The sequence below is a fragment of the Cydia strobilella genome, chromosome 16 (assembly GCF_947568885.1).
Source record: "Cydia strobilella chromosome 16, ilCydStro3.1, whole genome shotgun sequence".
Lineage (NCBI taxonomy): Eukaryota > Metazoa > Arthropoda > Insecta > Lepidoptera > Tortricidae > Cydia > Cydia strobilella.
In genome coordinates this window covers 3,821,462-3,843,905 of record NC_086056.1, presented here as the reverse complement: position 1 = coordinate 3,843,905, position 22,444 = coordinate 3,821,462, and the positions used below count along the sequence as shown (strand labels likewise).

Genomic DNA, 22,444 nt, shown 5'->3' with positions numbered 1-22,444 from the left:
AAAACCGAATTTCAAAACCGTTTTTAAACGTAGTCGTCTCCAACGACCACGTCGTTTTATCGCCTCTGCCCAACATGATAACAGCGCAGACACAATTAAAAAGCTTAGCCGTCCATAACGCCCCCACTCTCCCCAGACCTCTAAATTTAATATAATTCTTTCCTAAGCTAGATAAGTTGGCGTGGAGGGACCGCAGATACTTGCCCTATACATACGTATACCACTTTGCCTCAAGCTCCCCTCGGATTCGGATTATATGTGAAAGATAGTTAAGCCTGTTCTGAATTTTGGTCGTCAATAAAAACATAGGAGGTTAGAATTGTATTTCCACTTCAGGTACCGGTCTATAAAATGTATCTAATAGCTTAAAACTTCTTAGTAAAAGGTACCTACTTAGTATATTCAAGTGCCTTATTGGATGTAAAGAAAACGATTGCAGTGTGTGGCGGAAATGTAGAAAACTTTGTAGGCAAGCCGTCTGTCAATGTCCAAACTGCCCTTTTTTTACAACGAAAGAATTATTAAAACACAGTCATTACATTTAACCAATTCACAAGAATCCAAGTAAAATTTAAACTTATGCTAAAAAACAAAACCTAAACCTAAACCTTAAATATAAAAGACTTCCCCCAAATCACCCCGTCCGGCATGGTCGCAAGGACGCCACCGCTGCTTTGCTTAACTGCTTTTGATTATAATAATTATTAAGCCTATATGTATGTATACGTCCCACCGCTGGGCACAGGCCTCCTCTCATGCGTGGGAAGAGGTCCCCACGCTAGCCCAATGCGGATTGGGGACTTCTCATACACGAATTTCTTCGCTGTATGCAGGTTTACGTATATACATAACTTCCGAAAAACTCATTGGTACGACGAAAAATAATAGAGTCCGCCTTAGCTAACTCTGCAACGACTTTGACAAATCAAAGTGAGGAAGTTTCATATATAATACCTATAGAGCTATTTTAGAGAGTGTGGATAGAGACGAATTTCACGTCATATTTTTCAAGTAATATAAAAACTTTCCTCGTACTTTTCCACCCGCGACCCCATTTCCATTTCCGACCCGCCGGACCCGAAAAGGGCCTTTGTCCCTTAAAATAAAGGGATGTTTTTGTTATCTTGAGGATTGGCTAATTTGACAATAACAAAGAGGAGCTCGGGGAGATCCTAATCAACGTTTTTGGGCACATGAAAGGCAACGATAGAACAGATAAATAAGGGACTAACAAATTCGGCTCTTGAGTTTGTATGTACTTTGAATTAATTTGTTTGGTTTGGGTGTGTTTGTTTGGGCGTCGGAATTTATTATACATATCTGTGATGGTTCCGATTCTACATGTCGACAAATCATTATTCGCAAGTTAACTTGCTTTTCAGTTTTTTTTTTGTGTAAATTTCATTCGACAGTGTGACGAGCGCTCGCGTTTGCGTCATGTCTATTTTTGTATGGGATTATGAACAGCGCGCCAAGCGGGACGTTTTGGAAACTCAAAATCCCATACAAACGCGTACGTCACACGCTATGGAATTTACACTAGGGGTGAACGTTGGCATATTTCGATCAGTTTCGAGTTTCTTATGGATTACATAATTTAAATTTATCGACATTACTTGTGATAAGGATTGATGAATAATACAATAAATAAAAATAATTAAACTCTGTAACTTAACCAAAGTAAATGAGCAAAATGAATATAGCATTAGAAAATGTTTAATTATTTGTTTCAAAAGTGCATAACATCAGTCACGTGTTATTAGTTAAAAACTGCTCCAAATTACCGTTATGTTCCCCAACACTATTAGCCGGTTAACCCTTCAAAAGGTCACGCGTGCCCCCAATCTCCAAACTGGTCCCAAATCCTAAGGTTAGAGGCCAGAGGTCAAACTGTCACTAGACCATCCCCTGTCTAATACTTAAAAACACCCATTGTCCGCAAACCTGTCTTTACTTGCTAATATTTAGTATGCAAGAACAAGTATTGTACTAGTAAATTAATATGCAAGTTTCTACTAAGAAAAGTTTTAAGATTGCAGGGTCTTTAAATAGCTTTATGCAGATTTTTATTAAGCTCGTAAGTCGGACGGTTGCGATGCTGGACCGTGAGATAAAAAAATACAATCGGTGAGAAAACACCCTTGCGTCTTTATTATGATTTCGCTATTTAGATATAGTCTACAAATATAAATTGTGTCTCCTGTTAAAGTAAGTATAAAGTAAGTAAGTAGTAAGTAAGTAAGTAAGTAAGTAGTATTCAGTTCAGGTAATGTCATTTTCTTTTATTTATTCTTACATTCAATTTGTCGGGAATAGGAATCATATACAAGTTTATAACCCAGTGAACTCTAAATAATTACAAAAAAAATGTTACACGAAGTAAAAATACTTACGTCACATTACTACAGACAATGAATGGCATCAACATCCATCGTGAAAGTGATAATGACATTGAGCTAAAATCCGATAGTCCCCATTCAGCGAACGACGAAAAAACAAGCAATAAAACCTATAATTGGCGCCCGTCATTATACTACGTCATCATTCCATTCACCAGCGAAAAAAAACTATCGGCAGACACGTGTTAAACGTTTCCATTAAACGGATATCGAAAAATATTAATTATTAATTTACACCGCGTGAATTAAAATATTTTAACGGTTAAAAGGCGGAGTTAATTCAGTGACCGCAATCGCGTTGTTTGCGGGCCGCATAAAAAACAGAAACGAGAAGAATACAGACAAAAACTGGCCGGAATAAAAACGGAGCGGCGAGCTGCCGTGATTTAAAAATAAAAAACGTCGGACGTCCGTAATGAAATCGAAAGGTGGTTCGTCGATGGCCATTGGAAAAAGGTAAAAGAACGGCACTTTCACGCGTGGATTTTGGCTTTTTGGGCGCGGCGCGGCGCGGGCTAGGATTAGCTGCGGTTTTACTTCAAGTGGAGGGAGATTAGATCAATTTCATCCTTTTCTGGTGCCCTTCAAGATTAACTATGTCGAATAAAATGTATTGGACACTAGCAAAAATCATCTTATTTTATATAAATAGTTATTAGCCATAGGTTGCTAACATAGCAATAATAAAGAAACTATTTCAAGAAAGTAGTTTTATTTTCATTCTAACGTAGATATTAAGTTTTGCGGGTTACTAACTAAAATAATCATGTAAACAGATTTGAAATAAAGCTTTTTTTTATATTATTTAACTTATCAAGACTCCTATGTGATTCTTCCTACGAATCCCGATAAGGACATTAGCGTGTGTTTATCACGAATATTCCTGAGTTATGGATGTTATCTATAGTGCGACATAAATTGTAGAAATTAAATAACATGGAACTAAAAAAAATCTATACTAAATTGTTGCCATGTGCATTTTACGTCAAAATTATGACAGTTACGTAGAAAGTGGCGCCCTCAATAATTTTCTACAATTTCTTGGACTATACTATATATATATTTATCTACACTCGTGGGCAAATTTAGAGGAACGCAAAATTTTTATTACTAATTTGGAAATTACTTTAGGTGCTGTAATTCAGTAATTAAACCTTTTTTTGCGTTCCTCTAAATTAGTCCAAGAGTATATATTAGTATGTATCAAAGATAGATGTAATTATATCCTCTTTGGTATGTATATCATCGCCTAGTGACCAATAGCAAAGAGGATATAATAATAATATTATAGAGCGGTACTGTCATATTAAATTTTGTAACCACAGTAAATTCACCGCCATCTATCGACACACTTTAAAACTAAAAATGAAGATTTATAAAAATACGATAAAATGTATTTAAATATGGATACATGTTTTTTTTTTATTTGCATTAATTATTTTTATTATTTTGACCCATGTTCTTTCACTGATATGCGTTAAAATTGTTAAATAACAAACGAAATCGTCAACGCCCTCTGTACGAGAGTAGGCCAAAGGTAGTAGCGACATCTGATCGAGCATCAAATTTTCGTGATTTTCGAGGCACGTTTTTTCCTTAGACTGTATCCATCTATTACGGAGTTATATCTATCTTTGCCAATAGTACCATAATACCCGGCTAGGGTGACGCCACAGAGCACAAAACGAGCATGAAGACGAACTTATCTTCACCGACTTTTTAAAGCGATATTATTCAGAAAATTCAGCGAATAATCGTCTATTAATTTAAATTAGAAAGGTAATTAACGCGCTGGCGACGGCGTAATGGCGCGCGGGCTTAGGCCGGTCTCAGCGAACACTCCATTTATAATCATTTCTCTGACCATTTTTAGGGTTACTCAAACTAAAATATCATTATTTTTCGCAGCCATTTCATTAAAATCAAGTATGCAAATAACGACATTTAGAAAAATTAAATTTAAAAGAGATCCGACTACTGACTATCAGTACGCCGGACGATATCGGTCTGTCATTTAGAAAAAATCTGGCAGTTGCCAACAACTGACAGGCTGATATCGTTCGGCGGACTGACAGTCAGTGGGTCCCTTTAATAATTAATAAGTATTTTGGTTTCTATGTTTTAATCGAAAAATCTACCGCTTGATACACTGTAAGTAGTATTTTGGTCTTATTCATCTACTAGCTTTTGCCCGCGACTTCGTCTGCGTGGACTTAGTAACCCCAGCTAGAGTAAGAATAGCGCCTGGAGAAAATCTTATAGCAATAAATAAATCTTATAGGGCCGTATGCTTGATTGCCACCGACGTGGTATAAAAAAAATTCAATTTGAGCATATTATGCACACAAATTAGCAGACACTTCATTAATTAGCTCAATTCCACCCCGCTTTTTACTTTCTTAAGGGATGATTTTCGGGATAAAAACTATCCTATGTCATTCTCAGGGACTCAACCTATCTCTATGCCAAATTTCATCTAAATCGATTCAGCGGTTTAAGCGTGAAGAGGGAACACACAGACAGACAGACTTTCGCATTTATAATATTAGTATGGAGTATGGATATGTCAACGGCAAATGTCAAATATCAAACAACAAACATAAAGGAGGCACTTATGCGGCCGGAGGTGATGGATGTTTGCATCTTGTATTGTCAAGCTCAGTGGCGCCCTCAATAAATTTCTAGAATTTCTAGTCAATCTGTAACGACATGTATCACAAAACCACACGAAAAATGTTGCCCTGATGATTTCATAAAACTTTTTTATAATATTTTTCAAACAGGAAGAGTACGCTGACAGACGTCATCACAATACAATTTTGCGAGATTTGTCGGTTTTAGGTTGTAAATAATGTAAATTGTATGGAAATGACACCCATCACCGTACCCATCGAGGTTTAAAAAAATACTTTAGGTAGTATGTGCAATCTAGATCTAGGTCCACCAGCCTTTGAATCAAATATCTACCGTTTATTTATCAAGAACCCCGCTAGCACGCCACGACTCTGCCCTTAAACTGCGTTAATTATGTAAACTGGTAATCCTTACAAAAGGTCCCGTTATCCGCTCGAGGACTTCCCAAATATATAACGTGATTTTTAACGTTTTCGTGAATTACGTTTTAACAAAACTCCCAGAGCCACGTAATCCAGCGAAATATAATATAACGTTAAGGCCGTTCCATCGGTTAGCCGCTGTCACTGTCACATTTCGCAAGAAAGAACGGGAAAGATCATACGCGCCAAGTGTCTATTTTGATCGAATTTTGAAGATTTTTATTTATTTTAAAAACGTTACCTTACAATATCGAAATTCGAAAGCTATGAAATTACTATTTAAGTTAAGATTGTTTTTTCTTCTTTTTTTGTTTATAGTATCACATAATAAATAACCGAGTAAAGTAGGATAAAAGTCCGCGTTAGAGGAAATAATTGTATCGAGCGAAGTGTCATAATTCGTGTATCTGAATCTAGGTTGTTAAAGATAATATAGTCAAAAAATACGAAATTTTTTTCCATGTCTAAGAATATTAACGCCTCTTAGAAAAACATGATCATATAAGGAGATTTTTTAGGGTTCCGTACCTCAAAAGGAAAAAACGGAACCCTTATAGGATCACTCGTGCGTCTGTCTGTCTGTCCGTCTGTCACAGCCTATTTTCTCCGAAACTACTGAACCAATTAAGTTGAAATTTGGTATACATATGTAAATATGTGACCCAAGGATGGACATGTAACGTAAACAAATAAAATTTAAACATGGGGACTACTTTTGGGGGTTAAATGAGAAAATTAAAAAATAAAGTTTTTCAAGCTATATCGTGTTACATGTTATATGAAAGAGCTCATTGTGAGAATCTCAAATATATTTTTTTTATAATTTTAAGATAAACAGTTTAGAAGTTATTCAAGAAAATAGGCAAAAAATTACCATAAAGGGGAGGGCCTTTATCTCCGAAACTACTGGGTCAAAAATTTTGAAAAAAATATACAAAATAGATCTTTACCTATAGATCATAGGAAAACCTATTAGAAATGTGCAGTCAAGCGTGAGTCGGACTTAATTTCATAGTTTTTGATCCGTCCCCTACGGGTTTTTTAAAGACATTTCACATAAAAAATACATTGTTTAAATTGTGTAATGTACGGAACCCATGGCTTGCCAAACTATAGATTGGTAGATAGTTAAGGTTCTGCGAAACACATATCATTATATATAGTTCAGTTGACATAATTAGAGGCGGAAAACACAATATATATAATTATCATTATTTCTACCACAGAACGACCTATAATGTAATTTATATTTAATTCCTTTTGAACATAACACCCTCGTTACCTACCTCTAGTTAATCTCGCATGACATTTTACAAAAACATTAATAAAATGATCCTATAAAGGACACATAATACTTAGATCAAAAGATCCACCCACAACCCGAAAGGGTGGCCCTTTCAAAATGTTCTTTCAACAAAATATCCCTTTGCAAAAAAGAAAAATGCTGTATCACTCTCGTTTTTAATTTCGCACGTAACGACGCTATTGGATGTTTAGCGGCCATTAGGCCGCCATCTTGATATTCTTGACGTGCCCTTAATGTGCGTTCCAAATTTAAAAGAAGGGTTGCGTTTTGTTTTTCTGAAAGCGAATATTTTATGCTATTCACGTTCTGTTCGAATTTTGAAATTTAAATTGTGTTAGGGTTTTGTTTTGAGATTTGATGTTGAATATTTATGTAATTTTTGTTTTCTGTAGAAGACATTGGATATTTTAGGCAAAAGTGATATATATGCTGTTCCCATTTAAATCTGTTTTATACTGTAGATGTCTACACATCTAAACTTGCCAAGATAAATGAAATTTTGATTTGTCAAAATAAAGATTCAAAATAGAACGGAATTGACCTTTTTACTAGTCTCTAGGCGGCTATATTTGTTTTCTAAAATATACAGTGTGTAAATCTAATACGGGCGATAAATTAAACCAGATATCGAATTTATTAGTCTAATCATTAATTAAGAAGTTTTTTTTAATTTACAGTTAATTATGACCCCGTAATTATTACTTTTTTAATTTACCGAGCAGCAATGTACTGCAAACATTAACATGATGACATGACATTACGAGATACGAGCTTTTTAATAGTAACTGCCAACAAGCGTTGACAGTTACTTTAAAACGCTCATATCTCGAAACTTGTGTGGTGTATTACATTGCGGGCTGAATTAGTTTGTATGGATAAAATTTTAATTGCAATTCTAGTAAAAGTTATCTAATTACATTTCTTATGTCCTATACTAACCACCGTTAAGAGATTCGCCCGTATTAGATTTACACACTGTATCGGTTTGTTTTAAATGGCTAACGAGAACATTCTGAATGCATATAGGAAAACTTTACCTACTACTTATTTTAATACATTAATACTACCTAAGTAAGATATAGTTTTTATCGATTCATAAAAACTGAACTATCGTTAGTGCTTCAGACATTCTTAATGTTAAAATCCTCACCTTTCCATGAATATATAAATAAATCCACATTAAACAAAGCATTTAACCCATCTCATACCTAATGATTGTTACTTTAACATAATTTACGCTAGGCAACACAGCCTAGCGAATAAATTTGCCGTTTATTCCAGCCGTCTACGTGTCCGTATTAATATTAAAATCGTGGTCATGATTTGCATTTCGGCCCTTCATTTACTCCCCTTTGAGTTTAGGTATGTGTCTACGGAATCTCCGAAATGATGGACATCTGAGTAAATGGCGCGAGAAAAATTACACCCGACGAGCGCATGCGTACGGTCGACCGCTTGGTGATGTGCATACCCCAGGATTTTGGGTGCGGGAATGTTATACACTAGTCAAAAATTGCTAAAAACTCTAAAAGTAGAATCTATTTCATTTTTAAGCACATTTGGAGCTTATTTACTACCTACCAATTTTTTATTCATTGTTTCGTAACTATTTTACAATAAATAAAGTGATGAATACTCGAAACCCTGGGCTATTATATGGGCTTATGGTGATGTGTTCCTCGGCCTTTGAGCCATCTTTGTTGGCTTCTGATAAAATAATATCAAAGATTTCTCTTAACCAACTACGAATTTTTCATTTTTCTGATATTGATATAGTTAGGTACATATTGTGATAAAAAAAATATGGAAAAACGTATTGAAAAGACTCCAAATTAATTTCTCGGTGGGAATAACAGTATTGTATATACGCAAAAGTTTGTACCTATGCTTGGATGTTTATTACTAAATCACACAAAAACATGAATTTTCGTACATTTTGACATATATTTAGTTATCTTATATCCTGAATTAACATATGGGATACCTACTTTTTATTCCGAGAATAAAAGGAAGGAAGAAAGGAAGAGAAGGAAACCCATCGGCCAGTTAAAGGACTTGTACAGTAGAGGTTACAAAAATTTTTTCAAGCCAAAGTTCCAAAAATATATATTTACTTACACGCTTGTAAAACACTGACAAAAAAGACGTGTAAGGTACATAGTTTGTGAACTCGACCGTACCTGTACCTACGCTTGCGTTGGAGAAGTTGGAAGCAGAGGCTAGTCTATGTTTGAAAATTCGCATAGATATTGTTAGCCACAATAATTGTAGGCTAATCAACGTCGCGCCGATACTGACACAATTATTGCTGGCCCGCGGACAGTGAGCATGACACGCCGGTAATATTTAATTGCCATAATTTGCGAACGCGTGTGTGGTCTAATGCCTATTCACTTCGCCTTATTTGTTAAAATGTGTGATGGCTAACTAAATAAACTTGGGAAGAATGTTGCGAGTGTTGTTACATATTATTCAACTCTTTAAAAGACTAGATTAAAAAAAATACACGTTTCATCGCCTCTTTAAAGGCCTAAATATTCTGCATATGAGAATAAAAAAGATGATGTTATAGGATGATCAATTTTGCCGTATAATATCTACCTAGGTAAGTTTGCCCTATAAAGGGTTCAGTATGTGTCTTATTTAAGAACCAACAGTTATTAATAGTATAAGAGCTTTATATGATAAAAAAAAAACAAAAGCATAACAATTATAATAAGAATTTTATCAGCAAAACAAACAGTGAATGATACCTGCAGTAAGCAGTAGAAGTAGCTCAGCAGGTCAGGTGGTCGAAGTAAAAAGTGCCTTTAATTATTGTTTGTTGTTCATAAGAAAGCGTTATAGCAAAAATAAAAAACTTAATGCCATAAGGCATTTTCTAGCTTTTTCTAGCTTTTTTGTTTTCTCCAAGTATCATCCGACATCCGATATCGAATCGGACAATTTGTTGTTCATAAGAAAACGCAAATGAAAAAATTAAAAACTTAATGCCATAAGGCATTTTCTACTTTTTCTAGTTATTTTGTTTTTCTCCAAAGATCATCCGTCATCCGATATCGGCTCGGACAATTCATAAGAAAGCGTTAATGCAAAAATAAATAACTTAATGCCATAAGGCATTTTCTAGCTTTTTTGATTTTTCTCTAAAGATCATCCGACATCCGATATCGGATCGGAAAATGTAAAAACGCTCTTACTACTTTAATAATAAAATTGTGCGTTCGATTCTAATGACTGTACAGTGTCAGTTTAGGGCACAGTCTAACGCATTTCTAATTCATCAAACGTACCGTACTGTCTTCACAGTATAGGCAAAACGCACCCCTTTTCGCCGCAAGTCCACCTTCCCCTGGGGCCGCCTGTTTTAGAATCGACAGCATCCAGACTGCAACCACTTTACACTCTTAGCTGATGGCCGTCAGCGTTTTCGGGTGAATTAGTTACGAAACGGCTATAGGCTTTGATTAAACTATCGGCTGGTGTATTTATACTTGGGAACCAGTTTGATTCTAAATAGTTAATCTTGGATTTTTATTACTTTATAAGCATTTGCCGCTGAAATAATTAAGAAAAATAAATAATTAATATTAAGGTTACGGCTTTTTTTTATACTACGTCGGTGACAAACAAGCATACGGCCCGCCTGATGTTAAGCAGTCTCCATAGCCTATGTACGCCTGCAACTCCAGAGGAGTTACATGCGCGTTACCGACCCTAACACTCCTCTCCTTCGAGCTCTGGCAACCTTACTCACCGGCAGGAACACAACACTATTAGTAGGGTCTAGTGTTATTTGGCTGCGGTTTTCTGTAAGGTGGAGGTACCTCCCCAGTTGGGCTCTGCTCTGCTCTGGAATGATATCCGCTGTCCTGTGCCCTACCACACAAAGCGCGATGTCATTCACAGTGCCCATACCTCTCTTTTGGACGTAGTTTAAGGACATACCCGGGTCCTTTTGGACGTAGTTTACGGCTATTTCCATAACAAATTTTGAAAATAAAGTCACAGATTACATAGGTAATAGTTCTGGTACAGTCCCATCCGGGAGAGAGCATGAAACTTGGCATCGACTATATTTTGTATTATTCGTCTAATACAAAATATAGTATAGTAAATTGGGATAAAAAGCAATAAAAATCTAAGCACCGATAGAGATATGAAATAACAATAATTCTGAAACTATATATAAGTATACTCACCGACTATTACCTATGTCCCGCGGTATGGTAGCGTAAAGCCGGTCGAACTTACGCAGCGTCTTACATAAGCGAATAACTCGCGAACGCGAAGCGAATCGGCGTGGCGCGAAGTAAATTTACTGCCATCTATCGACACACGATTAAATCTAAAAATGAAAATGTATGTTTTTTTAGAACGCCATATGACTGACCCATGTTCTTTCACTGATATGTGTTAATTTTTTTAATTATCAAACGGTGTCGTCAACGCCATCTAACCGAGTATAAGCCAAAGGTGTGGCGCCATTCGCGAACGACTTTCTTGATTTCCAAGGCACGTGTTTTCCTTAGACTTTATTTATCTTATACGGAGTTACATATATCTTTGCTTTGCTTTGCTTGGAGTTACATATAACTTATGAAACCAAAAGAATTTAAATGAACATAATTATATGCCATATAATTTGATCTGACTTATTTTTCAAGTGTTTTTCAAAAAAGAGACACATCAAAATCGTGTAGTCTTTTTCTAATACTAAACGAGGTATAGTAGCAAGAACACACCCAACAACCGTCGGCCAACTGTACCCGGGATGAAGTGCTGCAGGACGCATTTTTGCGGACTGTCCGCGCAATTACGGCAAGTGTGGAATTCTTAACAAATGTTATTTTTTACTTTTTAGTCTAAAGCCCTTACTTAATTGTTTTTGCGGTGAATGAATTAAAATTTCATGCCTTTACTTTCTGTGACTTTTCAGATGGACCCCTGCTGTTTTCCTTATCAGATGCAAATTAGATTAGAATTAAGCTAATACAATACAATATAAGCTATAAGCTTTTTGTGACGTTTAAAATCTACTTTTTATTCTTTTTTTAGGGTTCCGTACCTCAAAACGGAACCCTTATAGGACCCCTCACTCACTCACTAAACGGGACCCTCACTCGTGCGTCTGTCTGTCTGTCTGTCCGTCTGTCACAGCGTATTTTCTCCAAAACTACTGGACAAATTAAGTTGAAATTTGGTACACATATGTAAGTTTGTGACCCGAAGACGGACATGTAACGTAAACAAATGAATTTTAAACAAGGGGGCCACTTTTAAGTTTACAAATTAAGTTTTTTAAACTATATCGTGTTACATATCAAATGAATTAGCTCATTTTGAGAATCTCAAATATTTATTTATTTATTTTGCAATTGCACTTACACTTACACTTCATTTAGGCATTATAGTTGTCACTCAAATAAGAAATAATGTATGGGGTATCAATAAAAACCAGATTGGATAAAACATAAGCTACCTAAATTACTACTTCCACGCAGACGAAGTCGCGGGCAAGTCTAGTGTACTAAATTCTAGTAGTTCCCTACACTGCCCAAACCCTCCCTTAAAAGAAACGCGCATTTTTTCTCATTACAACCCTTACAAACGGCCACACTTAAAAGGCCTTACACGCCACACACACGCCACTTCTATTCGTCACTTCATAACTGCGTATCCTTTCCCTATCTTCATAAAGGCGCACACACATTTTGCCAAAAAAGGTTCTCTGAAGGCTCATCCATCACAGGAAGGAGTTAAGTCGACATATGTAAATTACAGCCCCCGTTATACCGTCCTATATAAACAGGGCCTATGTAAACAGCGGGAAATTGAGGCAGTTAAAAATGTGTAGCGTTTAACTTGCGTGTAAGTGTGGAGTTTGAATGGAATTGGGTATTAGTAATAAGATGAGACAGCCGGAAAACTCACTTCTTACACAGTGATACCTAATAAAAGTAAATAAGTTAAAAAAAACCGGCCAAGTGCGAGACGGACTCTCGCACGAAGAGTTCCGTACCATTACGCAAAAAAACGGCAAAAAAATCACGTTTGTTGTATGGGAGCACCACTTAAATATTTATTTTATTCTGTTTTTAGTATTTCTTGTTATAGCGGCAACAGAAATACATCATCTGTGAAAATTTCAACTGTCTAGCTATCACGGTCGACGAGATACAGCCTGGTGACACACGGACAGACAGACAGACAGCGAAGTCTTTAGTAATAGGGTCCCGTTTTTACCCTTTGGGCACGGAACCCTAAAAAGCGCTGGTGGCCTAGCGGTAAGAGCGTGCGACTTTCAATCAAACCCCGGCTCGTACCTCGTACCAATGAGTTTTTCGGAACTTATATATGAAATATCATTTGATATTTACCAGCCGCTTTTCGGTGAAGGAAAACATCGTGAGGAAACCGGACTAATCCTAACAAGGCCTTAGTTTCCTCTCTGGGTTGGAAGGTCAGATGGCAGTCGCTTTCGTAAAAACTGGCTCCCATGTGGCGTGGCGCGTTTTGTAAAAAGTTTGAATTTTTTTTCTTGCATTCCCAGCATGATAGTTGGTGAATGTTTAACAGAGCACTTATTCAATTTGTTATAGTTTAGCCGAAAGAGTCATAATTACGTCTAAAAAGAGCAACACGTGTAGCATGCATAAGATGCAGCCAGCCCCCAGTAGCATTTATACGTCATTATGACGTCAGCGACGTCATTATGACGTAATAATGCCGTCATTATGACGTCCCTGACGTTATTTTGCTACCTGGGGCACGTCGCTTTATTTGTTTTTTAGCAAAAGGTATGTCAATATGTTTACGTAGAATAACTTTAAGGATAAAGTCTGAAAGTTAAGACCTTAGCCATTGTGTATAATTCAGAAGTAGGAAATCTGTTTGTGAAGCAGAACTTTAAGCACATGCAGCCATTTGATCTCTAAAAAAATCTACTCATAATTATAAAGTTCAGTTATGTATGACAGTAACTATTAGTTTGCATTAAGTAGGTACTTATATACATCTATAACCTCTAAATGGTTGTGTGTATGTTAAATATACATATTTGTATCTGACTGGTATACGATAGCTTATAAATATTTTAAAGACCTCTACATTTTTACGTCGTGTGTATAGATCTATGTCGTATCTATATAGATTAATCCATGTATCACCTTGGCTATCTATGGCTTGCTCAAGAGCGATACATCGGCGAAACAATTTGCCGATTCCCATGGAAAATAATGCCCTACCAATAACCGCTGATCTGTCTTAATGACTTCCAAAAGTAGGTATCCCGACCCAAACGGCAATGCTAAATTACACCCACATTTACGTAAAGCATACCCCAAAAAGGGCACAGTTAAAACAAAAACCGAAAAGATATTTCACTCCAAAAGAGCCCCGCTAGAATGGTCTTGGGTAAAAAGGGGGTTGAACAAACGGCTCGCATCAATTAGTGGAGGAAGCGGGCAAACACGGGCTTAGGCGCAAATAATCGGTGGCTCATTTCCCCCCAACCTACCCTTATGTTTACTAGTCATTAAGCAAGATTATGCCAATGTTTTTGTAAACTAGGAAAATCGAGTCCGTCGAGCGACTAAAAGTTGTATGTCGGTGAAAAGTTGTAGTCTGATACGACATTCGTTTCGCATGGTAGATTCAATAGGCGATTTTAAATAATGAGTTATACCGTAAATTGCTCTTCACTGGGTAATTGTGTTCCAACAGTTTTTATATATGAAAACCATATCACAACATCTTACATCAGCATATATACCTACCATATCCAATGTACCTATACGCACAACAAATTAATTTTTAAAATTTTAATTTTAATTTCAAATTTTGAAAAAATCACGTTTTCAAGACAAAAATACATAAGTCAAAATTACAGATTGAGACAAACGATAATTAAAATAAAATAAATCGATTTTTTTTTTCAGGAAAGCCATATAAAACAAAGCGATACACAGTGATATTAAGTATACACGTATAACATATTAACGCAAATAAATAATAATCTAAATCTGAATAACATAAAAAAACCGGACAAGGGCGAGTCGGACTTGCCCACCGAGGGTTCCGTACTTTTTAGTATGTGTTGTTGTAGCAGCAACAGACATACATCATCTGTGGAAATTTCAACTGTCTAGCTACCACGGTTCCTGAGATACAGCCTGGTGACAGACAGACGGACAGACGGACAGCGGAGTCTTAGTAATAGGGTCCCGTTTTTACCCTTTGGGAACGGAACCCTAAAAATGACACAAAAGTGTAAAAAGTAAAATAACTTAAAACTTTTTTTTTACATTTACAAATAGAATATAATGAAACTACTTCCGGTTCGCATCTTGATGCAGAGACAGCCAAAACCTACATATTGGACTGTGCAAATCCTCACTAATCATCATAATTGAGACTTGTTTATGAAATAACGCCATACTATGACGAGTCAAAAATGCCGTCTTCCTGGCCTGCGTAACGCATAAAGCATTCCGTTAGTGGACAAGCTGTAATTGCGGGCCTGGCAATTAGTTAGGCCCGTCGATACACTTTACGGCCGGGCCGACTAAACGGTACCGTGCGCAGCTCTATTAGACGCATGGCATAAATTATAATTTATTTACCACCTTTAGCTGAGTATAAGCTGTAAAAAGAGGGATGTTTGACCATATGGTGACGACACCAATCATGAGACATTTAAGAAAATAATTGGAGTATTTTTGATATATTTACCGAAACCTACCTGTAAATTTTCTACCGCTTTGCACGTTAAAAGTTGAATGTTCTATTCGTATTTTATGTTTCGACGTGCTGCAATACTGCAATTAGTTTCAATATAGTTAACGGCCTTCTAGCCTAGTCGGCAGTGACTCTGCTTACAAAGCAGGAGGTCCCGGGTTCAAATCCTGGTAAGGGCATTTATTTGTGTGTGCATCACAGAAATTTGATCCTTAATTATAGATGTTTTCTATGTAATGTTTTTTTTTTTAGTCTTTTATATATATTTTTTTAGTACAAATCTATTTTATTTATTTAGTCAACACACATTAATAAAGTACAATACATTAAAAAAAATCAAAACTTAAAACTAATTATTACTAATTAAATGAAATATTTGTGTATAATTTATCCATTACATATATCGACGTCTAGTACCCGGTACCCACAACACAAGCTGTATTGAGCTTACTGTGGGGCTAGCTAACTCGATTTGTGTAAAATTGTAAGCGATAGACAGACCAGCGACAGACCAGCGCTGGCTTTACAGCTAGCATTATGCTGAGTTGGGTCCATTTCGTGATACACACTTGATGATTTCTTCTTTTCTTGCTGTTGTTGTCTGTACATGTTCGTACTTGTGCTGTGATCGTCACGAATAAATATCTTATATCTTTATAGATATAAAAGAGAAATCCTTGATCGTGAGTGTAAAATTGTTAATGTCATCATCAGAAAAGCGTTTATTTAACCTAATAGCGCAGCTTTCAGCATTTATCCAGCTAATTTACAGCCTTTGGTTGAGTAATGTTCGGCCCATTTTGCTGTAGCATCGTTACTGCAGCCAATATACAGCAATTATTTGCGACAGTCGAAATTAAACTTTCGTGAGACATAGTCTGGCTAATGAAAGTTGAACCTGAAAACACGGTGGCGACGCGTAAGAAATATTAATTTCTAAGCTTGGTCCGACTCTAGCTCTAGTCTAGCTGTATTACTTAGTAGAACTATATTAGCTGTATTTTGGTGTTAAGTAAATTAGTTGCCGACGTTACCCCGATCGCCATTGATGGGCTATTGGCCGTGACGTCACAATTACCCCTAAACTACATAATAGGCGGTTTAGCTTGTAAACAGATAAAATCTATTGGGGGAGTATTTTCGATAAACTGTTCACTTGTCGGGGAACTCTAATAACAGATGGTTGGAAATCATGATTCACTTTGACTATAATTTATTCATTTCTAAAGTATAATGGGACCCATTGCATTAAAGCAATATAAAGGTTAGAAATGGCAGTCAAAGGCTGACAATCGTACTCTACTTACGAAATGCCCCTAACAAATCGGCAAGCGATCGTGAATATCACTGAAAAGCCGTCTTGAAGTACTAAGAAAATTTCGATCGGTGAAATATTAGGTTTATGTATTTAGTTGCTGAATAATCTATTTATTAATAAAATGTAAAGAATGGTCCAATTATTTTAACCTTTTTGTAAGTAAAAAAAAACTTCCTAAACTTTTAAAATTTTGAGTTTATATATTTTTTATCATTTGCATATAATAAATAAATAAATAAATATTAGGGGACATCTTACAAATATCAACCTAGCCCCAATCTAAGCAAAGCATGTACTATGTGTGCTAGGCGACCATATACATATACTTATATAGATAAAGTTAATACATACCCATACATAGAAAACACCCAACACACGGGAACAAATATTTGTGTTCGTCACACAAATAAATGCCCTTACCGGGATTCGAACCCAGGACCATCGGCTTCACAGGCAGGGTCACTACCCACTAGGCCAGACCGGTCGCCGAAAGGTCGTATATTTCTTTAGTGACCAATTTATCGTGTCAAATTGCTCATTATCTATATATTTAAGGGGCTACCTGAGGTTTTCATCGATTTTTGACAAGTTTTGAATAGTATCTCCTACTTTTGCACTACATATAGAATTATAAGACAAGCGGCTATCGGTTCTTCAATCTTTTATCTCCATTTTTGTCTACCGGATTGTGAAAAAAATGAATACTTATTTATTTATGATTGTTTTAAACATTGTCTAAAAAAACACTTTTTTTGTATCTCGATTGCTGTGAAAGATCTCACTTATACGAAATCTACATATTTGGGTTCGTCTTAGACGTCCCTAAAAATTTGTCTAAGGTTTTAATTGTAAAACTAATTAACACGAAAGTTATGGCCAGAAAACCAGTTTTTTGGCCTAAAATTGTTCTACTTTGATGCCAAATATTTCGAAAACAATGAACTTTGAAATAAATATGGGATACTATATTGCTAAAATCCGTTGCTGTTAATATGTGATAAGCTACAAAAAACATTAGAAAACTAAGGGATTCAAATCGAAGGTCATATGAGGCATGGGATCCCCTTAACTAGATTCTGTTATAAAATTCAAAATGTGTTATCCCTATTAACCATCACTCGTCTTATCGCCCCGATACTGATATCGGGGCGATAAGACGAGTGATGACCTGAGTCACTGACCCCCTGACCCCAAGACGCGCCAATGCGTAGGTCACGAAGACGAAAGTGGTACCTTGACCCCCGCCGATAGCGAGAGTGCTATTAGAGCTACGTTAGACGTACCCTCGGGCGCGCAAGTGCTTTGGAAAATGACATTAGTAATTTTTGACGACCTATCAGGCCTAGATGGTAGTGACCCTGCCTATGAACCCAATGGTCAGGTTTTCAATCCTGCTAAGGGCATTTATTAGTGTGACATGCAAAGATATTTCTTCTTGAGTCATGGGTGTTTTCTATGTATTTAAGTATATATAAAGGCTTACAAAAACGTATGCGAGAATGTGTGCACTAACATCATTTCACAAAGGCAACTTTTACTTATAAATTAATATTACTTAAATCACAGTTTGTAACCCAAAGACGGCCATGTAACGTAAACAAATGAATTTTAAACACGGGGGCCACTTTTGGGGGGTAAATGACAAACAAGTAATGGTATTATGTTTACAATATTTACAAAGAATAGTTAGCATTAGCACACAAAGTTGATTAGGACATACTTCAAAGCATAATATATTACTTATAAATTACTTATTTACTTTAATTTTTAAGTAGTTTTATTTTAATGTTAGTTTAGTTTTAATTTGTTTAGATAATATGTAGTTTTAATGTTTTTTTTTATTGCTTAAATATGTAATTTGTTATGCAAGTTATTAAATAAAATTGTACTCAATGTTTAAAACGCTAAATTAAATTACAGATAGATAAATCATTTATTATCAGTGTCTTTTGTGAAAACAGGAAATGTGTGTTTTTGAGTGCAAATATTCCCTTGTTTTATCATTCAAGACACTAAACAAAAGACTTGTAAGGTGTCTGCGAGACGACATATTGAGTGAAAAAGCCTTACTTATTTAAATGTTGCGTTATGTGACTCCTAGGCGGGATTGAATAACAAAAACGGTAACAGGCATTCTGCACTCGTTGTATAAGACGACGAGTTTTCTCTTGTAGACGTGGCCCATACACTATGTCTCCGTAATTGAGTTCGTAGAGAACTAGTGATTCACATAGAATCTTACGTACTTACTCACTTAAGAGGTTTCGAATTTGGTATAAAACTTTCAAGCGAAAAAAGCACTTGACCAACTCTCTCACATGTTTTTCGAACCGCAATTGGATGTCAATCACAAGCCCTATAGGTTTCTAGCCTCTTCCATGCGTTCTATTAGATTTTTGTGATTTGGAACCTAATATCATGAATATAGATTTTAAATGATGAAATAACAAGATCATGGCAGATAACTTTGCCACTAACTTAAAGTAAGTCTAGAATTTAATATATTATAAAACATTTTTTCTCGAAAAACCCAAAAACTTGGTCAACTCTATATATTTTTCGCTTAGGTAGTATTTTTTTTGTTAGTACCAGCATTTAAAATTATCGATATAGATAAATATTAGGTATTGAGCTGATATGTAAAAAAAAACATATACAAAAAGTCGACCGGCACCGGGAGTTCTTTTTAAAACAACGTGAATTATAAGAGCTCTCGCCATCTAGTGATAAAGGCCTGAGCTACTTGGGTTAGAGGTGGCAAGATATTGGCAAAATATTATTTAGCTATGATCCCTTCACAAGATAAGAAGAAGACTTGGAAATAAAACGTAACATATACTATGACGTAGAAAGAATGAGTGAAAGAAGGCTAACAAAGAGAGTGTATAAGGGATAGGTAGAAACGGGAGTTGGAAGGGGCAGGTTTTATTAATTATAAAACAATTCAAGTCTCGGAGACCCTTTACATCTCTGGATAATTTGATGATTTTTTTTATTATTATATACATTTTATCTCTGACAACTAGAGACTTTTACATCTCTAAACAATTTTAGTACTTCTGTTATTTGTATAGTTTTTATTAGTTTTTTTTTTCTTGTGTAATTTAACATTTTTTTTTATTTATTTTTTAATCAGGTAAATACACATAATATGCAACTTAATTACAAAAGTACCGTTAAACCAGTAAGGTTTGTCATTTATATTTATGTAATTGTTTTTTGTAATTTTGGGTTAATTTTATTGTTTGTAAAAATTGACATGTAAAAGTGCCCCTGTGGCCTATTTGCTGAATTAATGTTTGATGTTTGCAGACTCGGCGGACTTTCCCTGATCAGATTGGGGAAATCCTGAAGAAAGTCCAGGTCAAGAGCACCCTAAACCGGCGAGCGTGTATGAGGAATGTTATGAAAGTGAAGGAAGCGAAAGAGGTAGGTCAGGATCGTAGCAAGTGGAAATCCGTGGTCTCTGCCGACCCCTCCGGGAAATAGGCGTGATTATATGTACAACCCGGTCACAATATCTGTGCACCTGACCTCGTGACGTCATATCGGCGGTCTGGGTACGGTGTGAAAAAAAGTTTTTTCGAGAAATGTGGAGGTGTAGCGGCAACGAAGATGCTAACCGTACTGTCGCACCGGGGAGTGCGCGGAGAGGTGACAGGGGAAGCGGGAGAGGCGCCACATTCCAGCGAGGTGCACAGATATTGTGACCGGGTTGTATGTATGCATGTATGTATGTATATACTATAACAGTTTCATTTATTTCATTGCGCGCAGCGACATAGACGCATTGATATGTAATTAAATTATTAATTGCGAAATTAGCGCGGCTCGGCCGCCGCTCGGAAATTGACGGGATGACTGACTCCGAACCGACTCAACCCATCATGAATGAGCTCCTCGCCTTCCTGCAACTAAAAAACAAGCTGGTGCAGGAAGGAGCGATGGATGCTGTGACTGCTGTCCAGATGAGTTCGCGTGCGTCGAGTTTCACCGTGGAAGACATCTGTGCAGCGAAGCAAGTGCTGTGCCAGTCCCTCGGGATCGTCGGCACATATGTACCTCACCGGAGAGGAGATGAAGCCGGGAAGAAGTCCCTTGAGGACATAATGAAAATCCTGAGTGAAAACAAGGATCGGATTCCGGAGTTTGTGGCGACGGGTGCCCCTATCCTTCCGTCGTGTGCTCCGGATAATGTCGACGTTCGCCTCTTGTTTAAGGAAATCGTGGCCCTAAATACAAGATTAGCCGAAGTTATTATGAAGTTTGAAGCTAGCCTAGTCACTATCGCCGAGTTACGTGACGAAATTACATGTTTGCGGAATGCTCCAACTCGGTCGGCGGTTTCAAATTTCAAGAGCGATTATCGACCTGACACTTGTTTCGAGTCGGTTAGTTTACGTGCTGCTGACACTGCAAAATGTGCCGCACGCGCCGCTGCACCGCCCGCGCACCCCCCGCGCGAGCGACCGCCTCCTGTCTCCTCCAAGTCACGTCAGCGTGCTTATGCTGACGTCGCCGGTCAGTCTGTCGCAGCTAACCGGGTCAACGCGCCTTCTAAGGCGTGTAAATCACGGGCTCCCCTTTTAGAGAAGTCCTCCCGCACCAATGTGGATAAGGAGGGATTCACACTGGTGGAAAGGAAGAGAAAGGCACGCAGGTCGCCCCGTAAGACTCTGTGTGGCACTGCGGAGCCGGTTAATTCCGGTCTACGAATTGCAACACCGAGTAAGGCGCTCTACGTGTCTCGACTGCATTACTCCGCCGGAGCCGACGAGGTGGTGGAGTACATCCGCCGGAAGACTGGCTATACGCTGAGGGTGCACCAGCTACAGTCGCGTCACTATGTGCACTTCAGTTCATTTGTGGTGCGCGTGCCGCGGCCGCTGCAGGACACCATCGCTAGCGCGGACTTCTGGCCGAAGGGTGTGGTGTTTCGGCGGTTCCGGGGCAACTTGCCGAATTCTACACCAAGCCAGACGACGCAACGGAGCCACGCTGTTATGTCGTCGCCCAAATCTTAAATACTTAAATTTTTGTGTTTTCTCGTAGGGCATTGTATCTTTGTATTTTTATTTGTTTTGTAGTTCGCAGTGCCTTGGTAGTAATACTGTAATGCTGTGTAACTAATTTGAATAATAAAATAAAAATAAAAAATAAATTTACTTACCCCGGTTGACCTTATTGGATTTCAGATGCACTTAAAGCCTTATAGCTTCATGGTATTGTGGCACGTCTGAGCCTGATTGATTTACGCACCGCACGCAAAAACCCGCTATTCATCACTCCGCGCTGATTTTTCAATGATAGGTGTGAAACGCGAGAAGTAAATAAAAAAGGCAGTCTATCTACGTAAGAGAATAAAATTTAATTAATTGATTAAAAAACCGGCCAAGTGCGAGTCGGCCTCGCCCACCGAGGGTTCCGTACTTTTTAGTATTTGTTGTTATAGCGGCAACAGAAATACATCATCTGTGAAAATTTCAACTGTCTAGCTATCACGGTTCATGAAATACAGCCTGATGATAGACTGACAGACGGACAGACGGGCAGACATACAGACGGACAGACAGACAGCGAAGGGCCCCGTAATAGGGTCCCGTTTTTACCCTTTGGGTACGGAACC

At 37.2% G+C, this 22,444-nt stretch overlaps 1 protein-coding gene across 1 annotated transcript; it reads left to right on the top strand.

Annotated features, from left to right (window-relative positions):
• Positions 1-20,675: 20,675 nt before the first annotated feature.
• On the top strand, positions 20,676-22,058 carry LOC134748510 (uncharacterized). Its single transcript, XM_063683303.1, has 2 exons — positions 20,676-21,686; positions 22,014-22,058. Exons 1-2 carry the CDS (start codon positions 20,676-20,678, stop codon positions 22,056-22,058), a joined length of 1,056 nt encoding a protein of 351 aa, XP_063539373.1.
• Positions 22,059-22,444: the final 386 nt, after the last annotated feature.